The sequence below is a fragment of the Zosterops lateralis genome, assembly GCF_965231275.1.
Source record: "Zosterops lateralis genome assembly, chromosome: 11".
Taxonomy (NCBI): Eukaryota; Metazoa; Chordata; class Aves; order Passeriformes; family Zosteropidae; genus Zosterops; species Zosterops lateralis.
In genome coordinates, this window is record NC_139771.1 from 21967556 (window position 1) to 21990995 (window position 23440).

The 23440-nt window shown below is 47.5% G+C and overlaps 1 protein-coding gene across 4 annotated transcripts in view; it reads right to left on the reverse strand.

Annotated features, from left to right (window-relative positions):
- Positions 1-23440, reverse strand: part of TMCC1 (transmembrane and coiled-coil domain family 1) — a 56793-nt gene that overhangs the window by 9706 nt on the left and 23647 nt on the right. For 3 of the 4 annotated variants that reach the window (XM_083869262.1, XM_083869264.1, XM_083869265.1), the window contains one exon: positions 313-1247. In XM_083869262.1, the coding sequence (XP_083725388.1) occupies positions 313-1247 (935 nt within the window). Of the gene's footprint in view, positions 1-312; positions 1248-2083; positions 2451-23440 lie in introns of those variants that run through there. The other variant, XM_083869263.1, reaches the window with a different exon arrangement.

Here is a 23440-nt window from a genome sequence, read left to right on the forward strand (position 1 = left end):
CAGTAATTGCATCAATGTACTCCTGGGTTTGGGACACCTTATTAGACCTCTTCAGCTTCATTTTTTATCTTGAAAACACTTTGAAATAACCTTTTTCCTTACAATCTCTCTTTCTTGTACAGAGAGAGAGGTGAGCAGCAAGATAGCAATATTTACAAAAGGCAGAACTGGGAGGGAAAAGTCCTGAGAAGACCACAGAACTACCCATTTGAATCAGGCTGCTGGGAACAGCCTGCTGAGCACTACCATCCCCAACTCTGGTGCTTTGCAATCACAGCATTGGTTTGGCCAAAGAAGTACCACAGCACGTACCTGTACCGCTCCTCCTGCAGGGTCTGCATTATTAATGTGTAATCCCTCTGGTAGCGAACCTTAAGGTCCTCAAACGATTCTTCCAGTCTTGCCTGTGTCTCTCGAATTTCTTGAATCTCATGCAGTATTGCATCAAACCCTGAGCTCTGCATATCCAGAGTGTTTGTTTTGGAGCTGGAAGCTCCCACAGGGCCCCCTGTTGTGCTGTTGGCTCCCACTGAGCCTGACGTGGCACTGGAGCAATCCTCTTCACTGCCATATTTTGGGCTTGACTGAAAGTTCTGAATAACACCTAGAGCCTTGCCTCCTGTCCCATCTTCCTGGCCTTCTTCTAAGGAGTCCTTCAGGTTAGCAATGTTGTCTGCACTCCCAAACTTGTTCCTTATGAGGGAGGCAATCTCCCGGGGTTTGGAAACCACAGCTCCAGCTGCTGAATGCGTGGCCTGGGAGAAACTGGAAAGCCCACCTTTAACACTGTCTACCACTCCCTCACTGAAGCCAGTGACTTTTGCTCCAACGTCTTTCAAACCCTGATGCATATCCCTGAAGACATCCTTTGGCTGTCGAGGGATCCCATTCTGTTCAATCTCTCGCAGCTTTCGATGGTAATGTTCCAGTTTCTTCTGTAGCTGCAAGATGGTCTGGGCTGACTTTTGATTTTTCTTCTCAAACACTTGCTTAATGCGGGCACTCTGCTGCTTGTCTGCGTTGTTGGCCAATTTCAGGTACTCTGCCACGTTGTCATCACGGGCTGTTTGCTCAATTTTGATCTGCTCTGTCAGCTTCAGTATCTTCTGCTGCAGGTGTGTGATGGCCACTTTTGTCCGCTGCGGATCTGGGGTCCCGTCTACAGAGTCTGCATTGATGCTGCCATCAGTGCTGGAGGCCACAGCACTGGATGTCTGCGCCAAGCTGCTGACTTCCAATCGCTCAATCTAAGCACAGAGAGAGAAACATGAGTGCTAATCAGCAGCTTCACCAACAGAAAAGTTTTCCTTCTTTATGCCAATCAACTTGGCAAATGGATGTAATAATGAAAAAATGTACCTTTTTTCAGCTGCCCAGAGGACAGCATCAATCAAGAGAGCTTCACATATTTTACAGACATCCAGCAAAAGTTAAAAAAAAAAAAGCAAAACCTCTCATACTTGACTCCAAGTAATTGTCTCAAGCAATTCAAAACTCAATCACAAATGTGCATCAGGGCACCCTAGCTTGGCACACCAAGCACTCCAAGATATCAGTACAAGGGCAAGGGCTTAACTAGCTAAAGAGTGAAGAGATGGAGAAGGTAACTGAGAGCAGAAGCCACACGGTTTAACTCTACAGTACAGCACACCCGAGTCCTTCCGAGTCCTGCTTCACCTGTTTGAACAGCAGCAACAGTGAAACCTACAACCCATCTACGACAGTCAGTGCTTTTAACAGAAAAACGGAGCCTGAGAGGCACTTGGATGCCTCGCCGCAGCAAACCCCGCCAGCAGGTGTTTCCGAGTGGGAGGAAAATAGCCAGTTTCAAAGGACAGACCCCACTCATGGCCAAAGAGAAAAAAGAAAAAAGAAAAGAAAAGAAAAAAAGGAATTTAACGCTGTTTCAGTGCAAACCAACCCGCCGCGAACCCGGGAAGGACCGGGCAAGCACCCGGCCACTCCTGACCCGGGCATTCCGCCCCGGAGCCGACCAGCTCCGATCCCGGGCAGCCCCAGGCCGGGGCCACGGCGGGTCCTCCGGTGGAGGATCCCCCGCGGGGCCCCTCGCCTTGTTCGGTACCTTGTCCCGGCGGGGCAGCAGCGCCCGCTCCCCGTGCATGGCTCCGCCGCCCGCCCGCTGCCCGGCACGGCCCCGCCCGGCCCGGCCCCGCCGCCCCCTCGCGGCACGGAGGCCTCGCCGGCCCGGGAGCCGCCCGCCTTCCGCCGGGAACCTCCCTCCGTTAACGAGTTTTACACCGAACGCGCCGTTTGGGTCCCGCGGCCCCTGTCCCGGCGCGGGGCGGGTGAGCAGCCGCGAGTCCTGCCCGCACCTCCGGGGACCAGCCGGCATTCCCCGGTTGTTCCACTGAACAGCTGCCAGTGACCCATATCCGTGTTTGTGAATATGCGCTTTACGAAACAAAAACATGCCTGTTACGGTTAACTGTACCCTCTCTCTCCATTCATCATTCCATTTAATGTAAAAAACCCTGGCCGGTGCCAGAGGTCAGCCAGGCTCCTTCCCAGAACCCTGAGGTTCTCTGTTCACTATCCCATCAACGGGAAAACCAGACACCTGGAAAAGGAATTGATTCATTATCTAGAGGAGTTCAGCTGCTGGAAACCACAGAATATAATTTCTCAGTCTGTTGTGACTCGTGAAGTATCAACTGCTCACTTAAGAGGGTTTAGTTGTAGACACCCTGGAGCTCTGGATAGACCGATGGAAAATTGGTGCTAAGAATTAATATTAACCAGCAGGACCAACACTATGCATGATATCAGTACTGCAAGGAGAACATGCTGTCTCAGATGTAGGGACATGCATTTGGAAATAATACACATTTGTAAAGATACCTCTTATTGGAATTGCAAATTTCATTAATATTTTTCCAGGGCTGTCAGTGATCAGATTCCTCCCTATGGCCTGGACGAACACAAAGCCCCTGCCTGTGCAGGGCATGCCTGGCCCGGGAGCATCACCCAGCACCCAAGGCACAGCTGGTCTGTGCCTCACCCACAGAGCAGCTCTGCCAACCAGCTGCCCCTCCAAGAGCAGCACAGCACAGGGTGTCTGTGGAGCACACCAAGACAATCTTATCACTGTTAACTGCCTGTGAACCAAAGGCTTCTCAATCCATTCATAATAATCTCTATCTCCTCCAGAGCAAGGCCATTTTAGTATTTAATGGCAGATGAAGAAAATCAAAAGATCCACAGTTCTGATGCAAAACTTACAAATTAACTTATTTTTTTCCTTTTTTTTTTTGGATTTTTTTTTTGGATTTTTTTTTTCTGGGCAGCAGTAAGGGTAAGGGAGCGTGGGACTAACCAGGTATCCCAGAACCAAACAACTGCTCATCACCAGTTTTTATGCAGCCCAGAGGCTCTGAGCTGAAATCTGCACAGATCAGTGTCATAGAACTACTGGGGCTTTGACATTACTTTGCAGTAAAGAGTTTCCATCAGCTTAATTTACTCCAGGTTTGGTCTAACTAGTGTATGTGTATGGATAATTACCATAAATTATACTAATAGTACACTCTTCCTCTCATGACACAAGTTTTGCGAGAGAAAAATTTGGTATAAACCTTCTCTTCCTGCCCCCCACCTTTTAAAGTCAGTTGACTTCAGGAAATCTGCCCAGGTCATCTCCCTACACCTGTGGTAGAAAATGATCTAGAACAGCAGTAATAGAATAAATCATGTTGGGATAATTGCTTTATATTTGCCAGCTGTGTGGATATTATTCTGAAATATCAAAAAGGAAACTCAAAAGGAAAAGGCTGTGCAAAGTGCAGTTCTGGAACAGAACTAAGATAATTTAAGTACTTTGTCCATATTGACAAGGCTTTGTAAAGGGAACACTCAGCACAAACTGGGTCCCTGGGAAATGCTGATGACATATTATTGAATTTGAGATGGTCAATCTGACCAGAAAAGATGCTGGTAAATTAAATACTATAATGATCAATGCTTGTATCAGAATAGGGGTTACAATTCAATAGTCAATCTTTCTTGCAGTAAAATTTTCCATTATATTGACAGTCCAGTTAAGGGGAGCTGTGTGACCACCCACCAGGAGGAACACTGAGAACTGCTTTGGCATTATGCTACAAACCAGATGAAATCATGTGAGGGCCTTATGCTTTCTCCCTCTCAAGATCTTACCAAATTCTCAACTGTTAAAAGCTCCCAGGCTTTCCCTCCTGTACAAGCCATGTCTCTATTCTGCAGCACACAGCCCAAAAGAACACCTCATGATTCTGCATTTTGGTGCTGCTGAAGATTAAATACAGCAGTTCCTTTAAAGGTATTTTCCCCTCCTAAAACTCCTCCAGTAAAAGTATGTACTGGTCATTCACCACGAAGATGGACTGTTGCTTTTAAACATTCAGGGCAGCTGGCCTAAGCAAACAGCAGCTTTCAGAGCAAGCCTGCTGCAAGGGGGCAACTCCTGCTTCCTCCTTCCTCCCCTTGTGAAGCCTGGAGCTTCACAAGTGTTACTGAAAATTGTTGTGCTACTTAAAATAAACACACACAGGACAAAGTGAGAAAGGGGAGCTCAGAGTGAGACTGCACAGTCCTGAAAAGGAGCTAACAGCTCCTGAGGTGCCTGAGTTAATCACCTTCCCAGTGACTGCACATTAGCTAAGACTAATCATGAAAACATTCAGAAGTTGTTTTGCTTCCTTTTCCCATTGTGCTGAAGGCAATACAGTCATACAGGTAGAAAATCTGTGAGACTCATAGGAAGTCATAGGTTTTAAACTTCCTGTTTGGAAACACCACTGAACAGCACCATTAGCACGTGGCAGGTGCAGGGACGGGCACAGGGACTCGGCCAATCCCCCCACACTAGGTGGACAGATGGTCGCCAGCCTCAGGCAAGCACAGGAGCAGAGACTCAAAATCTCTCATGACAGTCACAAGAGATCTGGTTCGTTAGTAAGTAAGAGCTCTAATTAATGCCTCACGGGAAATAAAAATCACAGGGGGGAAAACCCCCACTGGTTCTTTGTGCCTGACCACATCTGCAGAGTAACAGCCCCCCCAGGCCCCACTTTGTTGGATCAGCATTAAAACACCTAAGTGCACATTTGAATAAAGACACAGAATCTCCAGCAGGTACAATGAAGAGATACCTAAACATCCCAAATTACTATGACATACCCTTAACATATTAGATTAAACACTATCAACAGCCACAAGTCCCCTTCCTGCATGCCACCTGCAGCACATGACTCCTGAAACACATGGGTCAAGGTGGCACCAGCCCCACTGCCTCACGAGCACTCAGTTCCCCTGGATCCAACGCAGTCATTGTGTATGGCACAACTTGCCACAGGTCCCAAAGGAAACAAAAAAGTGTCACAAACTCCCCTGCCTCACCCACTTGGGTGATGCAATAAGCTCTTTATTACCTACAGCTGATTGAGAACTAAGAGTCTGTTTTTCCAATGCTTTGCTTTTTAAAGGTTGTTACTGAATCACAGATCAGCTGGGGTTGGAAGGGACCTCTGGAGTTCACCTGGCTCAACCCCCTGCTCAGGCAGGGCCACCAGGAGCCTGTTGCCCAGGACCAGGTCCAGAAAGCTTTTGAGTATCTCCCAGGTATTACTTCCACATCCTACATTTGTGGTTCTGTCTGTAACAGAAAGTTGGATCTGTCTGTCTGCTGCAGCATGGCCACGCACCTGATATGACCAACTCTATGGGTCACTATTTCTAGTTGCATATTTCTATGATTGCAAATCCTGTGCAACAGTAAGGGAGAGTATTTCTGTTCATTCATCTCTCAGGTAAATACAGACAGAAGATCTAAACACTGCTGCACTGAACCATCCCTAGAGACAACTGCTCACTCACATGTGGATTCATTTACAAATCCACCTCCCACCTTCCCTCAGCAAGTGCTCAGGGTGCATACATGCTTCCACTCTACAAACCATCTACCTTGGCTTTACTGTCAAAAAAAAAAAAAAAAAAAGAACAGGTCCAAGTGTGATTCCTTGTGATACACTGCAGTTACCCTGCAAAACTGTATTGACCAATTGAATCTTCAGAACCTGCAGCAGCTTTGCTTTTTAACAGCTCCAGCTACTCACCCACAGAAACCTATGGTCATCCTTGCCAGCAACTGTTCTGAGCTGTCTCTAGCACACTCCTAAATCCAAATGAAACCTGGCTAAGGAAAGCACACAAACAGATGGACAGTTCAAGGAAGTCTTGCTGTGTGTTTTTCACAGCACAGCTCATTGTTTAGATTATAAAATGGGGTTTTCTGAAAGTTGTACAGCCTTTGCTTATGGACAATTAATTAACCCTCAAAATGGTGGGAAGATCACCACGGTTATGGGTAAAAGAAAAAACTGTGAGAAAACAAAAAATGAAAAATTACTCTGAAAAATACCCAAGAAAAAATTCCTTTGAAATGTCTTTGCCTGCCTCAGACAACAGCTTGAGCAGGGAACCAACACTGTAACATCAAGAGGAAATGGCTTTACACCTTACTCACAGTATTTAAATAGTCATGAGTGATGACTGCTGCAACAGGAATGCACTAATGGTACATCTGCCAACCCTGAGCCCCACAGACCTTGATTTGCAGAGAGGGGAGAGGGCAGGTCCCTGCCCCGGACAGAAGGGCTGTGTTGCCCACAGAGGGGCAACATCTCACACACGCTGGAGCACCGTGCATGAAATTGGGCATTCCCTTCCTTTAGGGGTGTCCAAGCCCAGCAGCTCCCTGCCTAACCGCTACTGGCACAGCCTGGGGACAGACAGGACAGCAGCTCCCTCTAGAGCCAAGGTCGGAGCTCACTGGGAACCAAGTGATAAGGTGCTTGGGGATGTTCTTACTACTTTCCCAAATGTGGTTCACCATCAGGCCCAAGACAGGGAGCAGAAACACCACGGGAGGGAAAGACGACCTGGGACTGCTTCACTTGGCACTGGTGCCAAGAGCAGCATCCCCCAAGCAATGGCCCGAGGCACACAAACAAACCCTCAGCCACAACTTGGGATTTGGTAAAGCCAGCTGCAGGGCGACTTGCCCGTGGCCTTGTACCTAATTCAATATGAAATGGAGATGTGACTTCATGTGCAACATCAAGTGCCAGAAATAGTTTAGCTGTAAAGCAGCCAGCTGTCTTTTCCTCAGAGCTGTCAGCAGCAGAAATTCTTCCCAAAGCAGACCAGTATTCAGCTGCAGCCCCCATCGGTGTTGGGAGCAACGATGAAAGATGCTGCTGTCACACGGGATCATACTCGCTGTACCAGAGGCAGCTTCTGTCACAACTAACACGACACATTCCACAGGGGAGCTCCAGTGAAGCCTTGTCAGTGCGGGCAATTGCTGGTCACAGATGCTTCCCCCACAGCACCTTGCTGTCAGCACAGGGGAGTTCAGTGGGCACCACTGTTCCCCTTGTTTGACTCCACCTGCCTCTCTGGAAGCAAATGTTTCACTTACCAACTGGCTAAGAGGTAGCTGAAGCTACAAGGCTGAGCTCCACCTTTCCCAACTGTGGTTCACGCACATGCATCCCTGACACCTACCAGCCCAGTGTGGTGGGCTGAGGCAAGGAACACTGCACAAGCTGTTCCCTCAAGCAGGACTGGAACATGTGGGACCAGGCACCAGCTTGGCCCACAAGTACTTATTGATATCCCAGAGACAGAAGGGACTGACACAATGCAGTGTAACATCCCTCCCTAAGAGGCTGTCTACGGCCCCTTTAATTCCTTTTAAAAATAGCATTGCTGACAAAGACATCACCTTCTTGACCTCAAATTTCTGAAATCTTGAGAAAAGATATTTTTGAGCACAAAAGAAGTAAGGCTTGATGGCCCAATTCAGTAATGGTTTCCTAAAGCTAGACTAGTCAAGCAGAAAATCATTGGTGTTGACTGAATAAACAGGGTAATATTGAGGGTGAGGGAAATCCAAGGGAATGGATACAACAATCTGAATAGAAAAATAGCAAAGAACTGAACTATACACAAGAGCTCCTAGGAGATGATAAAGGATGACACAGCAAAAGATACAGCCAAAATAACATCCATGGATGTTTATTCTAGCAGCTCTTGACTTCTAATCAAGGGAGGGGTGCCAATCAGGCCAGAAGTTAAAACAATAAGGATAGGAAATGAGGTAAAGCTGAACAAAAGTTAAGTACAGAAATGAGCAGGAGAGGGTGGATTAAGAAACAAGTTGATACAAGCGTTTATGACTATGTAAAATGATTTGTGTTTTTTTGTTTGGTTCTGATTTTTTTTAATCTCATCCTATTTTTCTCAGTGTTTGAGTCACATATCATTACTTGAGAGACAAAATTTTTGTTAACATTTCCCAGAGAGTAAAGCGGTTTTGGTTTTTTATGCTTCAAGCTGCTATCTGATGAATAGAGATTATTATTGTATGTTATATATTAATTTGTAAAGAACAGAGTTTAATTTTATGGTTGGAAGTTAACTTTGACTTGCAAAGCATTGGAGCAAACTGGGTCTGAAGTGTAGAAGGACAAATGCCCCTGCATGATCCTTCTGCACAGAAGAGCCCTGCAAAAGAGCAAAGATTCTCCCTTTTCTGGGGGATGCGTCTGCTGAGGTTTAACATGAAGATTTCCTCCAAGTGTTTAACCTAAAGGGCTCCAGCAACTGTACTTCTACACTTCCTTCATTTCTTTATTTTTAACTGTAGGATTTTCTGCAGGTACAACACAGAGTGTGGCCATAACCAAAACTCCTCCCTGAAGTTTATAGAATCAAGAGTTCATACAGTATTAAGTACTCCAAAGCGACAGGATTCACACCTCCTGTGAATATATTGCTTTCCAATTCCCATAGAGCATTTCTTTAAATTTCCATTTAAACCTTTGTAGTACAACATACACATAGGATCATCTCAGATCACACTTGTCACAGCTATGCAGTATAACTGCTCAAACTCCTGCTTTGTTCAAAAGCAGCTTGTTTGCTCCAAGTGCAGGTGCTCCTGCATTAGCACCAGCTAAATCTTTAAGGCCAAGTGGCAAACTCAGCTTGTCAAGGACAAGACACTGTGAGCACGGTCTGTCCCTTCAGCCCATGAACATGCCCTTCTCAGGGCCACTGGCATGTGGAACAAAAGCCTTTGGAAACCTGGAAGAGAACAGCAAGCAATGAGACATCAGAGAGGAAGACACATTCAAGGGATGACCAGCAACCAGCAGGGTGAGGCCATAGGGCACCTGTCCAGAAATCCACAGGGAACACTGAATTAGGTAAATACTGAAATCACTATGCTGCTTTCAGTATTCTTGAAAAAGCTAAGAATCCTCACTGAGAACTCCATTTAGAGACAGCCCTCAGTGCAGCATCTCCTCAACACACGGTGGAAAGCTGTTCAGGCTACCCTGATCTGGCCTAGAGAGAACAGAACACGGCATCCTGTGCTCACTACTCCTCTCTTCAGCTCTCAAGAGCTGATGCAGTAGCCAGATTTGCAAAGATGCAAACCACACAGATCCATCAACCTGGGATGTGGAACACCTGTAACCCCCTTGGCTTTCCTGCTGCCCTACCACTGCAGTCTGCACCTCTGCACATCAGTAACAGGCATTTTCCTGAGAGTCACCTGGGTGTCACTTGTATTATGAAGACTAATGAATGCAGTGAGACAAAGTACACATACAGAAGATACTATTTTCCTTTGGGAAAATCTCTGAGTTAATGGAATAAATGCATTAGACACATATGTTTCAAACACAACAGGAATACTATTCATCCTCTGAACCATGACTTCTGCAGACTGTAACAGACCCCAGGTAAACCATCAGCTATGGCAAAAACACAGTTTGGATCTCAGATTTCTTTTTTCCTCAATCACTGGACCACAGAGCATGGGAGAGCTAACTGCAACAATTCAAAGAGAAATAGCTTCTGTTTTGCGTTGCAGATCAGAGCATCAAAGACCTTACTGTCTCTTTTCAGTATTTAATAAATGAGGGAGGAGGGGAAGATACAGTTTACTGTTAACTCAGACTGCAAAAGGGTAATGCTGAGCTACGCAGCTCAATGAAACCAAAGAAAAATACTTAATCATTTCTGAAGGTCACCGGGTCTATGGGAGGCAGCACACTTACTCTTTTTTTACCTGGAGAAGATTATGGTTCTGCAGTTTGTTTACTACTTCCTGGAAATACATTTGGCACAGCTAAAAACAGCAAAACAAGAGGTCACCTTAAAAAGCTACCAGTGCAAATACTTCTCTCTGACACTGGGCTGCATCTGCAGCATCTGCATCTCCCACCTCTTTCATTATTCACTGTATCATACAAACCAAATTTCAAAACAACAAAACCAGAAAATCCCAAAAAGCAGCACCATATTCGATCTTGTTTATGGATTCCAACACTCAGACAGGAGCCTTTTTGCACTTCTCAGCTTCAAAAGCAAAGAAAAGCTATATTAAAAAAAACAACCACTGAAAATTCAACAGCAGCGCCCAGAGGAAAAATGCAGCGCTCCCAAGGCTGATGCACAAAATGAGGTCAAGTTCTACTGGAGATTTAAATAAAACAGCCAAACACGACAGCTACAACTGTTCCCACACCACCCCCTCACCTTTGTGGGCTCGCACAAGTCCCCCTCGCAGCACAGGCAGGTACAGCAGCACCACATGAACATCCCGGTGCGGCCATGGGCGGCCCCGGCGCGGGGCAGGGCCCGGGAGCTGCAGCCGGGCCCGCATGGCTCAGGGCTCAGGGCTCAGGGCTCCTGCTCCTGGCCGGGAGCTCTGCCCGCTCCGCGCTCCAGCACCGCCGGGACGCGCTGTTTAAAGCTACAGCGCTGCCCAGCCCATGTGCAGTGCCTGATGCTGTTTTTACAGCTATACCTTTGAGCCAGAAAAATAGCTCAGGACAACAGACAACCAAATCAGGAGAAGATCAATACAGTGAAAGTGACACCGTTGTTCCTCTGCAACACAACATAACAGACCTGGGAGCAAAGGCCAAGCAGAATTGACACTGGAGATTCAAAGATGCACAGATAGACATAATTCCACCAATAAACTATAAGCTGTAATTACAGCAATTCTGTGAGTAGGTCACCTGCAGTCCCCATGCCCCCACTGCTGACAGGTGTCCCCGGGCCCTGCAGTGGGGCACTGAGGGAGCAGGACCAGCACCTCTGACAGCAGTGCCCTCCCGCCCTGCTCTGTCGTGCTGAGCTGCCCCTGCCAGCGGCTCTGTGCCTCGGGAAGAGCCCAGGAGGCAGCACTGCTGTAACCGAGGCCAAAATGTGCAAAGAACACCAATGAAAACCAAACTACCACAACTGATCATAGTATCATGGATTCCAAGCTCAACATACTGCTGTGAAAATGACTGCAAACCCCAGAAACTACAGGAAATATAATTCAACTGATATTTGCATTACTATTTCTCTGTGGCTATTTTCAGGGTTAAATGGTTAAAAAGGTCTCTGAAAATATATCAACTTATGGGAGTATTAGATATTGATATTCTCTGACTATGGCTGCACTAACAAACACATTCAAGCTGTAAAAAAGGCTCTTAAACAGAAACAGTGGTATTAGTCGCTGACCTGTACCAAACGAGGATCCCAGCCCACATCTGCCCATCTCTGTAATCACCCACTCGTCCAGGCCATGCAGCAGAGTCTCACCACAAATGCATTGACCTCACTGCACAACACTGAGAGAGCCTCTGCCTTCATCCACTGCGCCCCAGAGCAACAGGGAGCAAGAACCAGGTCAGGAGGCATCCACCTGCTGCAAGAGTCTAGTGAGAAATCTCTACTGAAAAACCACTGTCCAGGCTAAATGCAGAAACTGAACCATTTCTATTCTTGTACAAGTTCAGAGCACACATTGGATTTGGAATCACAGTCTAACACAACAGCAAGAAATTTAGTGAAAAAAAAAAGTCTGTGTCTTTTTCAAGGAGCTGTTTCAAATTCATATGGCAGATTTCCCTCTCAGAAAGCAGTATTTATATCCAGAAACCTCCAGACGCTCAAGACATTTTTACTGTTAACAACAGCAGATCTGACTTACTGGAGGTGAGAGTGAAGGATAGTGAAATTGCTTGTATGGAAAGAATGCCATTAGACTTATTTAGGAAGCAGTTCATGTTGGGTCCAACCCAGTCTGATTCACATAAATTTTACCACTATTCAGACAGATCATTTCACCACATAAAGCAATAAACAAATCCACGAAAATCCATGAAAATATGCTCATTAGTCTACTTAATGTAATCAGAAAACTTTCGCAAGTTTTATTGCTACAGAGAAATAAAACCAAACCCAACCTACCAGGCTGAATTTCACCACCATTAAGAGGACCCTGTCTCACTCATCCAAAAAGAATCACCCATTTTCCTCCGTGAGTTCATGTGACAATAGAGCACCCATGTCCCATGCTGTTAAAAGGAGACTTCTGTACCCACCAAGAAATAAAAACGTCATAAAACCAACATCCACAGACACTCTTCCATGCAAACAAAACTGAAGCAGCTCTGGCACATTGCAGTCCAGGAGCAAGTCTGAGCAGGTCTCTCTGCTGCAGGAACTCCAGCAGCACTGCCACCCTCACGTCCCTTCTGTGACAGCCTGACACAGCAGGGACAGTGGCCACTGCGGCTGGAGCCGGGCGATGACACTGAGCCTCAGCTACGTGGGGGAGTACAGACATTCCAGGTGCCTCAGCCAAGAACCAAGGCTCCTAACTTGAGCCAGCACTGAAAAGGGCAGGGAAGGGATGGGACACAAAGCACCTTCCCTGCTACAAGTATTCTCAGTATGGAGATGCAGCCAGATTGTAGCTTGTTTACATTCTAGAATATTGCTTTCCTGAAGTTGCTCAGTAAAACTGGAAAGAAGACTAATTGCAGGGCTGGGGGCAAATGAGCTTTGATGGAGCTTAAAAATTTATGGAGATTAGATGCTCACATGACCCCTGTAATGTAAAATAAGGGGTCTTTCCGGGACCCCTTAAAACCAAAAGGTTTTGGGAAAAAAATATGGTAGGGGCTAAATCCACTTATAAGGAAAAATCTGAATGCTGCCAAATATTAAGTAATGCAAAACATGAAGTGAGAGAGTGAAAAACTAGCAGAAAATTCAAGTTTCAAGTTGCCTTTATTGACTAGAACATAGTAGAGACAGTGAAGACTTAATAGGCCAATGGCACTCCTGGATCAATAACCTCAGTGACACAAGGCCTCTTGCACAAGGCTTCCTGCTTAATTCTGTGGTGATCAGTAAGTTCCCGCACAGTTGTAAGACCCCAGTCACAGATCCCAGGTCTTGATCCATACTAATCCCCAAACTGAAACCCACCAGACTGATCCCACACTTAATGTGCAGGACAAGGGCTGAAGCCACCTGAACCTTCTGCTGATATATAGAAATTATGAACCTGTGTGTGATTATAAATGCTGCAATAGCCTAATCGTATGAGGTACCATTTGGGCCAGAAGCACTTTAAGCTAATACATTATTTAACATTTATCTTCTAATTTAAGATCCTAGACTTCAAAGTCACCGCACAGAGATGGAGTTTCCCTCCTCTGTACACACCCATTGGAATAAAGCCAGTTTTGACTATATTTGTCTTTTGCAGATTTCCCTCAGAGGATGCTTTGCACAGGACTTGCTTTCTTTTTACTAGTCACAGATCCTTGCCCCAGTTTTAATCACCAGCAGAAAAACCAGCCTTCCCTTTCTCTGCACCTATTTCCAGAAATACTCAAAATGTTTCCATTAGCACTTAAGAGGGATGGGGAGAGGTGTGGAAATGAGAGAGAGAAAGGTGAATTCATAAATCCCACATCTCACAGCACTGATGTGAAGTGTGGTCACACTGATAGAACTTTTTATGACCAGTTCAGCAGAAAACCACCACTGTGAGTCTGAAGGAAAGACCATGACAGGCTGAGACGATGCAGCCAAGGACTGGGAACCAACAAGGGCAGGTCACAGCCAGAGCAGGGATCACTCAGCAGATGCCCCCAGGGACCATGGAGAGAGGGAATGGCTGCATGGATGGGCAGGTCACCCTTAAGGAGGTATCAACACCAAAGACATTTTCCAAGGTCATTCTTGTGTTCACTGCTGCATCAAGTCAACTCACCCACAGTAATAATCAAAGAAATCCAGCTGCTGCCTGCCAGATTGCTGCTAGACCAGATTTGCATACATGGTTAAATGATATCTAGTTAGAAACAGATCTCTCAATATTTCTAACCTAGTCTTGCTCTAGGAGAGACTTAACAGTTTGTCTATTCCAGGTACTCATGCAATGATCCAAACCCTCGCTTTAATCTGTTAGTACTGATCAAGCTCCACTTCCAAATACAGAATGGAACTTTAAAGAATTACATCCAAAGGACATGCAAAACTGCACTGAATTCTGGTCCTGTCTCCTTTCCTTTCCATTTCTCCAGGTACAGGAAAAACTGACAACCCTAAGATAATTGCATACACCTCGGTCTGGCATAAAATATTAAGTTTATCAATAAAGCAACCTAAAAACTGCAGAGTGATGAAATGGAACATTTCCAAGAAGACTTGTCATTTCTCCATATTGCTGGCATGAACATCATCACAGTGTTTGATATGTAAGTCTAACTGATACACAATAGACACACTCCCCAAAATCACATTTTGTTTACTCTTAATGCTCTGTTTTCTCCAATGACAACTTGGGAAGGTACACAGCTGTGGTTGAAATTGCTTTAATTTTCTTCAAACGTTATTTAACTTTAAGTTTTGCTGCACATCTGCAAATCAAACTGATTACTTCTGGTTATCATGTAAGGGTCTTTGAGCTATCAAATTTACTTTCCCACATTTTCATCTTATTAAAATATTAGAAAAAAAATCACAAAAAAACAACTGAAGTTCAAACCCACAAAAAAATCTTCTCACTCTTCAGTAGCCGTCATGGTGGTTGAGTTTTGCCATTCAGTGACTAAATTTCATTGAAGTGTCAACACAAACCCACAGTGACACACAGAGCTGGCTGTGCATCAATCACTGTACCTGCAAACGTGAGTCACCCCGGGCACCACATGTGTGAGGCAGGATCTGAGACTTAAGGTTTTATTTCTACCTTGCAATGAGCCCAAAGTGTGCAGCAAGTACAAAACGTGAAGTGTTAACTGCAGCTTGGCTGACACAGGCTTGTTTGTTAATTCAATAATATACCTGAGGCCTTATGCTCACTAATGTGGCTTGGATACATTGAATTTGACAGGTCCCCTCTCAGCATAAATGAGAAACCTCTTCCCTTTAACCTGTATTTCCTTCAACTGCTGGAATATGAAGAGCAGAAAATCTGATCCTTTCTGGCTTTGATGGAGAGGTATTGAAGATCCAGATACTTACAGCTAAGACAACACAAGAAAGCTGGATTCTTAAAACCGAAGTATTGGTCATTGAAATAGAGTATGTACCATAAACCACCTGAAATCAGATTGACTAAATTTTTTTTTCCTTTTAAATAGATCTGTCAACACATATCCAGGCATCTTATCCTGACGCTGATCATGTCCCCTGTAAAAATATAAGAACCCTTCCTTGTAAGCAGTGAAAAATGCAAAAAGCTTATGGCTTTCCTTCTACTCCCAGCTCACCTTTGAATTCTTGCAGTGGCTCTACACATTGGGCTGGCTGCTTTGCAGAGCTACCAAAAGAGCACAAAAGGCTCCCAAATAAAAAGAAAATAGTTTGAATGCTTTTAGTATTTTCACATTTCTTTGTCCCAACAATGCAGCTCTGTCCTCCGGGAAGGAGTGTGCTCAGGCCGAACACAGAGTGTTATTTTCCCATCCCGTCCCCACAGAGCGGCCCTGATGACAGCCCTGCCCCGGCTCTGCAGACACCCACAGCCCACACCCTGCCCAGCCAGGACAGGGCCCAGCCCACCCTGCCAGACCCCCACAGGAGGCACAACCTGCACCCAGCAGAGCCACATGCACAGGCAACGGCAGGGGAAAAACAGGGAGTCAAACCAGCGCTGATGACAGCAGCAATCCCAGCAGGGGCTGGATTTCCTCTGCACCAAGGAGAGGGAGCTCCTGGAGGGTTCACCAGGAACTGACAAATTCTCCACATTCTGTGCTCTTTGGGACAAATTCCAGAAGACTTTGCAGAGGACTCCCATGAGGAAGCCAGACCTTAAAGCTCCCTGGAAGAAATCACCATAACTGGAGAAGTGTTAACTCTACTCCTGAAAGACATGGACCTCTGGTATCACAAACCTTTTCTAATCACTAAACAATTCAAACCACAGATTCTTTGCATTCATGGGGAGTTCTCCCAGTATGCAATTTTTACTGCCACGTCCAGAATAGATCAAGCATTTAAAACAAAACCAGCATCTCAGCTGCACAAGTGAGTTTCCTTATTTTAATGTTGAGCACAAACTGGGCCACAAACATTGCTTGCTGTGGAGCAACAGCAGCAGAAAAAACCTAAATTACTCTGATGAGAGGACAGACAGGAGACACTTGATTTCATTCCCTCGGTGTCACAACACACAGCAGCTTGCTGACTGATTTTTTAAAAGCAAACTCCAGCAGCAACAGCACAGACATGCAGAGCCTGGGTGTTCACTGGTGACCCAGGGCTCTGCCCAGCAAAGGAGACACACCCACAACCCCAGTACAGCTGACATCCAAGAAAGGAGAAAGCCCCAGGACGTACGGTTCCAGAGGCAGGCAGCGAGCTCTCCATGCTGAGTGTGCAGCGAGGGCAGCACGCCGTGTGAACCCCAGCACCCCTCCACTGGCCAAACACGCTGCACCACAGCACTGGCAGAGCCCAGACCCAGCCCTGCCGGGCTGAGCTCTGCCTGTACAAAGCAGGACCCTGTAACACGACGCTGTAGTGCCCTGGGTGTCTTGGCAGGAGCCCCAAATGCGTGTTTGAGAAAGCAACTGCAACCCTGAACAAGCGAGGCATGAATGTGCTGCAAGCAGAACCACCGAGGCTGCTAAAAATACTTCATCCCTGACCCTGTCAGGAACACATCTCGAGTGAGAGTAGTTTTCTGAAGCATAATAAAACCAAAAAGCAAAACAGTTCTGCTGGCAACTGTCTTGGAAGTTTATTTTAAAAAGCAAGCAAAACCTCAACATACTCTCAAACAGGAAAACACTTCACGTTTTATTTCAAGGGGAATACTGCTGAGTTGAAGGACATGCTTTACACCTCTTCTAGAGCTTTGGGCCAAGGTGCAACTTCAAGATCTTTTCTTCTGCAACCTGCCAGAGGAGATTGTTGAGGGTCCTGTTACAGGTTAAGGAGTCAACTGCAGACAAACCCAATCCAACCCGTGCCCTGCTGAAAGCAGCACAGACACCTTGTGCATTGAGCAGTCCCATGTGAGATAGATGAACAGTCACCTGGCTTGTATCTGGCAGTAGGTGCCCTCAACCAGTCAGGAACCAGAGAAAAACAGAATGAGCTGTCAGACTGGAAAGGCTAAAAAACACACTGCACCTGCTCCATCCCTCCAGCAAGACAGACAAAAGGCTCTCCCAGGGAGAAGGAGGAAACCACATGCAGAGCCACAAAGCACAAGGTGCTGAACAGATACCAAGCAAGATCCAGGGAAAACACTTTAAGACGAGGCTTGTATTTCATGCCTGGAGTAAGCACAACAAACAGTTGGAGTTACATAGCAAATCCCACCAAAAGCCCCATCTCTCTTTTCCAGCTGTGCAATCCTTGGCATTGTTCTCACAGAGGGAATCAGGCACAAACACAGCGGGGATGTACTGACAGGCAGCACTCACTGTCCTGACTGCCTCATGACTCTCCCCATCCCAAAACCTGGCCTCAAAGTAGGCAAAAAACTTTTCCAAAAGTACCTAGTTGTTTTCTGCTTCCTGACTGGAGTATTCCCACACATTTTTAATGACAACTGTCATTGGTTAGCTGAAAACAGCTGTTGTAAAACAACAAAAAGTACCCACAGAGGACAACACATAACCCAGAAGACAGTCCAGAGCAGTGCATGAAAATACTCCCTCATAAGCAAATCAGTCAAATAATTGCTGAAAAGTGTCTCAAGTTGTTAAAAATAGAACCAATTTCTGCACTGGCAGATGGAGTATCAGTCAAAATATCCACCGAGCCACTTGAATAATTAAGTGTTCTTTCTCTATAGCATAACAAAGTAGCTAAAGTAATTTACTGCCCTTTCTAAAAATGGGATAGAAATACTGTTTGATAATTTTTCAGCAAAGAAATGAACAACAGTAAGGTTGACAGCACTGAGCAGGAAGCCTCTAGCTGAAATGCTGCCAAGTCATCAACACCATTCTGCACATACAGAGAATTTAACCTCTCAGGTAATTACCTCCTGCAACAGAAAAGTCATTTAATCTAGAAATCAGGTTTACTCAGGAGGAAGCAGAAAGAACTCTAGACTGGGGATCTTCAGTGACCAGAAAGACAGAATTAGACAGAGGGACAGAGGGCAGCTGATGCACAGTGAGGTTTATAAAAAGTATATGTACGGTTTTTGAGCAGCCACATGTAAAATGCAGCCTTCATGATAATACGAATGCTGTATTATTGCCTAACCTGCTTGTATTTCACAGAATCAAGTTTTTCTTCTCTACTCTTCTTAGCATTTCATAGAATCACAGAATGGTTTGGGTTGAATTGGATCTTAAAGACCATCTAGTCCAAGCCCCCTGCCAGGGGCAGTTTCTTTGGGCAACGTGTGCCACATCCTCACAGTCAAGAGTTTTTTCCCTATCTCCCATCTAACCTTGTCCTCTTGTCAGTGTGTAGTCATTCCCCCTTGCCCTCACTTCATGCCCTTATCCAAAGTCCCTCTCCAGCCTGAGGCACTGGAAGGTTGCCCTTCAACAAATTTTAAGACCCTTAAACACTTTTTCTCTCTAAATCTGTAAGTTAAATAATGTCAAATTTCCCTTTACCTTGATAAAACTATTAATTGTGTAAGTTTAGAAAAATACAAGGTCATATTCCAGATGGATGAATTAACAAAAACATGGTGTAACAAACATGGTGTAAATGGAAACCTGGCCATGCTGGGCCAGGACATGAGCAGGTAAGAGGAGGATGACCATTGAGCCATGTCCAAGTGTAGTAAAAATTTTCCATGAGATGAACTGTGACAAAAATCCAGGCATGACATGTAGCAACTGCAGAACAGGCTGAGTGCACTGCAGCACGTGTGTGTTTGCTGATACTATAAAGCCACGGCACTGCAAAGCTGCACCAACTCCAAGTGCTCATTCCGTGCCACATCAGTCAGATTCCCAGGTTCTGCACAGAGCAGCAGACAAGCAGCTGAGCTGGCACTCGGGTCTCTCTCCTCCCCAGTGTCCCCCAGGCTCACTGAGCAGCCCCACCAGCAGGAGAGACAAAATCCAAGCAGTCAGGGCCCATAGGAACGAGCCTGGCAGGGAAGGCCAAGCTCCTCGGCCTCTGCTGGCACAGTCAGTCCCTGGTAACCCAACCCCATCCAGCTGTCAGCACGAATCTGACACAGCCCTGTGAGCACTCCTGCAGCACAGCCAGGTAATGGCACCCCAAAACCCCACACAGACAGACAACAGCAGCAAAGCAGCACACACAGACTGCACAGTACCTAGTGCAGGCACTTAGTAAAAAGCACAGCAGCATTAAAGTTTATCCCCTCCATTACCCTGTTTCCACCAATACAGACATTTAACTCGGATTCTGAAAGGATACAATTTCGATATCTACCAATGGTTAAACAATAAATATTTGGCTGACTGAATTCCAGCAGCTCTCCAGTGACACCTGCAGCAAGGTCCACTCTCTGCATTTCTGAGCAGTAGTAACAAGTTCCATATTTCCTAAATATTTTATCAATATTAAGCTAACATGAAACCTAGCACAGTCCTGACTTTTAAATATCTAACAAAATAATTAAGTCTAGGCTCATGTAAAAGGATCCTCTTTGAATCTTCACAGTTCTCCTGCCTCCATCAATACAGAGGGGTGATAAACCCACTGGCACAGGCTGTCAGTGAAATGCTAAAGCTGACCTACTGTCCCCCACAGCTGTCCACAGTTTTTCCCACACAATGAATGAAGGCATTCTTATGGTATTTTACATTAGAAAACTCTCAAAGACTGTGTAGAAATTAAGTAGTTAGTAAAGAACTAGAAAAGATCAACATATCTCAATGGTATTGAGAATGTTTGTAACGGAAGAACATGTGCTCCTCCAAACCAGACATCACCAACAACCACACTCTCTACATGGGAAGGATTTTCTTTTAAAGCAGATGTTAATAATTTGTTCAGTGTGAAAAACAGCTGAACAACAGCTGATGAGTTCTGAAACCAAAAACTTGCAGCAACTAGCTTTCTGGTTTCCTAACCAGCCACACTGCAGGCATTTGCTTGGAGAAACCTGTAGCACTGAGGCCACAAAGCTCTGTGGTGCCCAAATTCTGCTAGTATTCCATGGGGTGTTGTAGAAGAACACCTACCCAGGGACTCCTCATCTGGGTCTGGAAAAACAGGAGATTCAGCCACACTACGTGCACTGTGACTGAACTGCAGTGGCCAAGGAAAACTCCTTGCCCAGCAGTTTGCAACCCAGTTATTTAAATCTACAACAGCACAATGCCTTCTTTGCAGTCTGTAGCTTTTTTGCTCTCTTCTGGCATGAAAAGCAGTATTTTCTTCCTCTTTACTTTTCATCCAAACTACTAAAATCCTATATTCTTTTTGGTGGGCAGAAAAGAACCTTCAGTCCCACTCCAATACAGCAGTTCCACACACTGATTACCTTTGGGCACCAGTTCCACACCCACCAGGGCCAGACAATTGTTTTAAGTAGGTTTGACACAATCAGAGCTAATGCAGTGCGAGACACAATTGTGTCAGACAACACAAAAAACTGAGAGAGCCAGAAAAACAAATTGAAAACAGTTCTCCCATAGTAAAAAATCAGTGCAAACATTTTTTCCAAATCATCCTGCCCACAAAGATAAACAAAGATTAAAATGGAGTTATCCAAATTAGTTCATTTTAAACTATTTTGGCTGCCCTACATAAATAAAGCTTAGATACAAAGTTCATTGCTAACTAGATCAAGTCTCTTTTGAGGGGAAGATTAAACTCCAGAGTGTCTGTGGAGACTTCTACTGCTTGCAGACACAGCCTGACACAGAACAAGACAAACCCTTCAAAGATGCAAGTTTCACTTTTCCCTGAAATGGCCACATCAGTTTATTTAAGATGAGGAAATACAACAACAACAATAACAAAAAAAAAAATTACAAATTAAGTAGAAAGATACCACATTATTGAAAAGCTGTAGCGTTTTCCAAGACAGTTTACAGGATGTGAATTCTGACCTATTTTAAATGCTGATGACAGCATTTTAGAATTCTGATGACTGCATTTTAAAACCTTTACAAATACACACACTGGGGTGGGAGGGGCAGAGAAGAGGAGCTTAAATGTAAAGTGAAAATTCAGCTTGCCTTTTAAGAGTCCAATACTGTAACCCCTGCATCGAGAGTCAAGTCTGATCACTGGGAATGGTGTACAAAAGATGCACCAACAGGGCTGTGCTGGCAGCTCCAGGACTGCTCATACCTGCAGTGTCCTACACAAACTCACTTTTATTCACAGATGGATTTTTCCAAATCTTTTTCCAACTACATACACTGGATTGATTCAGTGACAAACTGCAAGGCTACATGGATTAACTATTTTCTCTCTTAAGGCACCTTCTTGAAACAAATTCGAACACTTCCAATGATTAAACCGCAAAACCCGTACACGGCCACTCCTTTGTTCTGCAGCCGGTGCCGCCGGTGCGGGCAGAGGATGCTGCCGGTGCCCGCAGGGCTGTGCCTGGGATGGCTCACAGCGATAAGGACAAAGCCCAGGTGTGAGCGCTCCCGCAGCCCCTCCCGGGCACGCCCCGGCCCCGCGCTGACCCCGCCAGCGGCACCGCCGCCCCCCGGCCGAGCCTTTGTGTCCGCGCCGAACAAAGGCGGAGGAGCGGAGGAGCCCCGGCCCGGGCGGGACCCGCGGCTCGCACCCACCTTGGAGAGCTGCCTGCGCAGGCTGAAGCGCTGCACCATCGTCCGTGCGGGCCGGGCGGGGCTCAGCGGGGGCCGCGCATCCTCGGGGCCGGCACCGGGGCCGGCACCGCCTCCTGGCCCAGCGCTGCCCCGGGGAGCCCCGGGGGGCCGGGCAGGGCCGTGCGGGAACCGATAGCACGGGACAGGCCGGGGTGGGGTAGGGCAGAGCACGGCACGGCAGGGCACGGCAGAGCGGGGCACAGCGCTCCCGCCGCCCGCCGCTGGGGGAGGGAACGGGCACACCCGGCACTGCCCGGCACCGCCCCGGCCCCGCCCCAGCACCGGCACCGGCACCGACACCGCCCCGGCACCGGCACCGCCCCGGCACCGGCACCGCCCCGGCACCGACACCGCCCCGGCCCCGCCCCAGCACCGGCACCGCCCCGGTCACCGGCACCGCCCCGGCCCCGCCCCGGCACCGGCACCGGCACCGCCCCGGCACCGCCCCGGCACCGGCACCGGCACCGCCCCGGCACCGCCCCGGCACCGGCACCGGCACCGCCCCGGCACCGGCACCGCCCCGGCCCCGCCCCGGCACCGCCCCGGCACCGGCACCGCCCCGGCACCGGCACCGCCCCGGCCCCGCCCCGGCCCCGCCCCGGCACCGACACCGCCCCGGCACCGGCACCGCCCCGGCCCCGCCCCAGCACCGACACCGCCCCGGCACCGCCCCGGTCACCGGCACCGCCCCGGCACCGACACCGCCCCGGTCACCGGCACCGCCCCGGCACCGCCCCGGCACCGCCCCGGTACCGGCACCGACACCGCCCCGGCACCGCCCCGGCACCGCCCCGGCACCGCCCCGGTACCGGCACCGACACCGCCCCGGCACCGGCACCGCCCCGGCACCGACACCGCCCCGGTCACCGGCACCGCCCCAGCACCGGCACCGCCCCGGCACCGACACCGCCCCGGTCACCGGCACCGCCCCAGCACCGGCACCGACACCGCCCCGGCACCGACACCGCCCCGACCCCGCCCCGGTACCGGCCCCGCCGCCTTCCCACACCGTGGCACGGGAATGTCCACTCTGCCCCGGAAATCAGCACACAAGACCCTGTTGCAATCACTAGAAAATAATTCAAGAAAGTATTTCTCTCTCCCTGCCGTAAATATGCAATAAAGATGTGGGGTAAAACAGGTACACTTGCAGCTCTTCAAATGCCAGGACAAGAGTGGCTTTGGGACCCTGACAGCGTTCCTCCTCTGCTCACAGCCCTGGGGGCTGAGGGACACAGGATAATCCTGCAGAACCGGGGATTGCAGGGCTCTGACCCGCTCTGCAGCAGTGCTCGGGGGCTGCACGA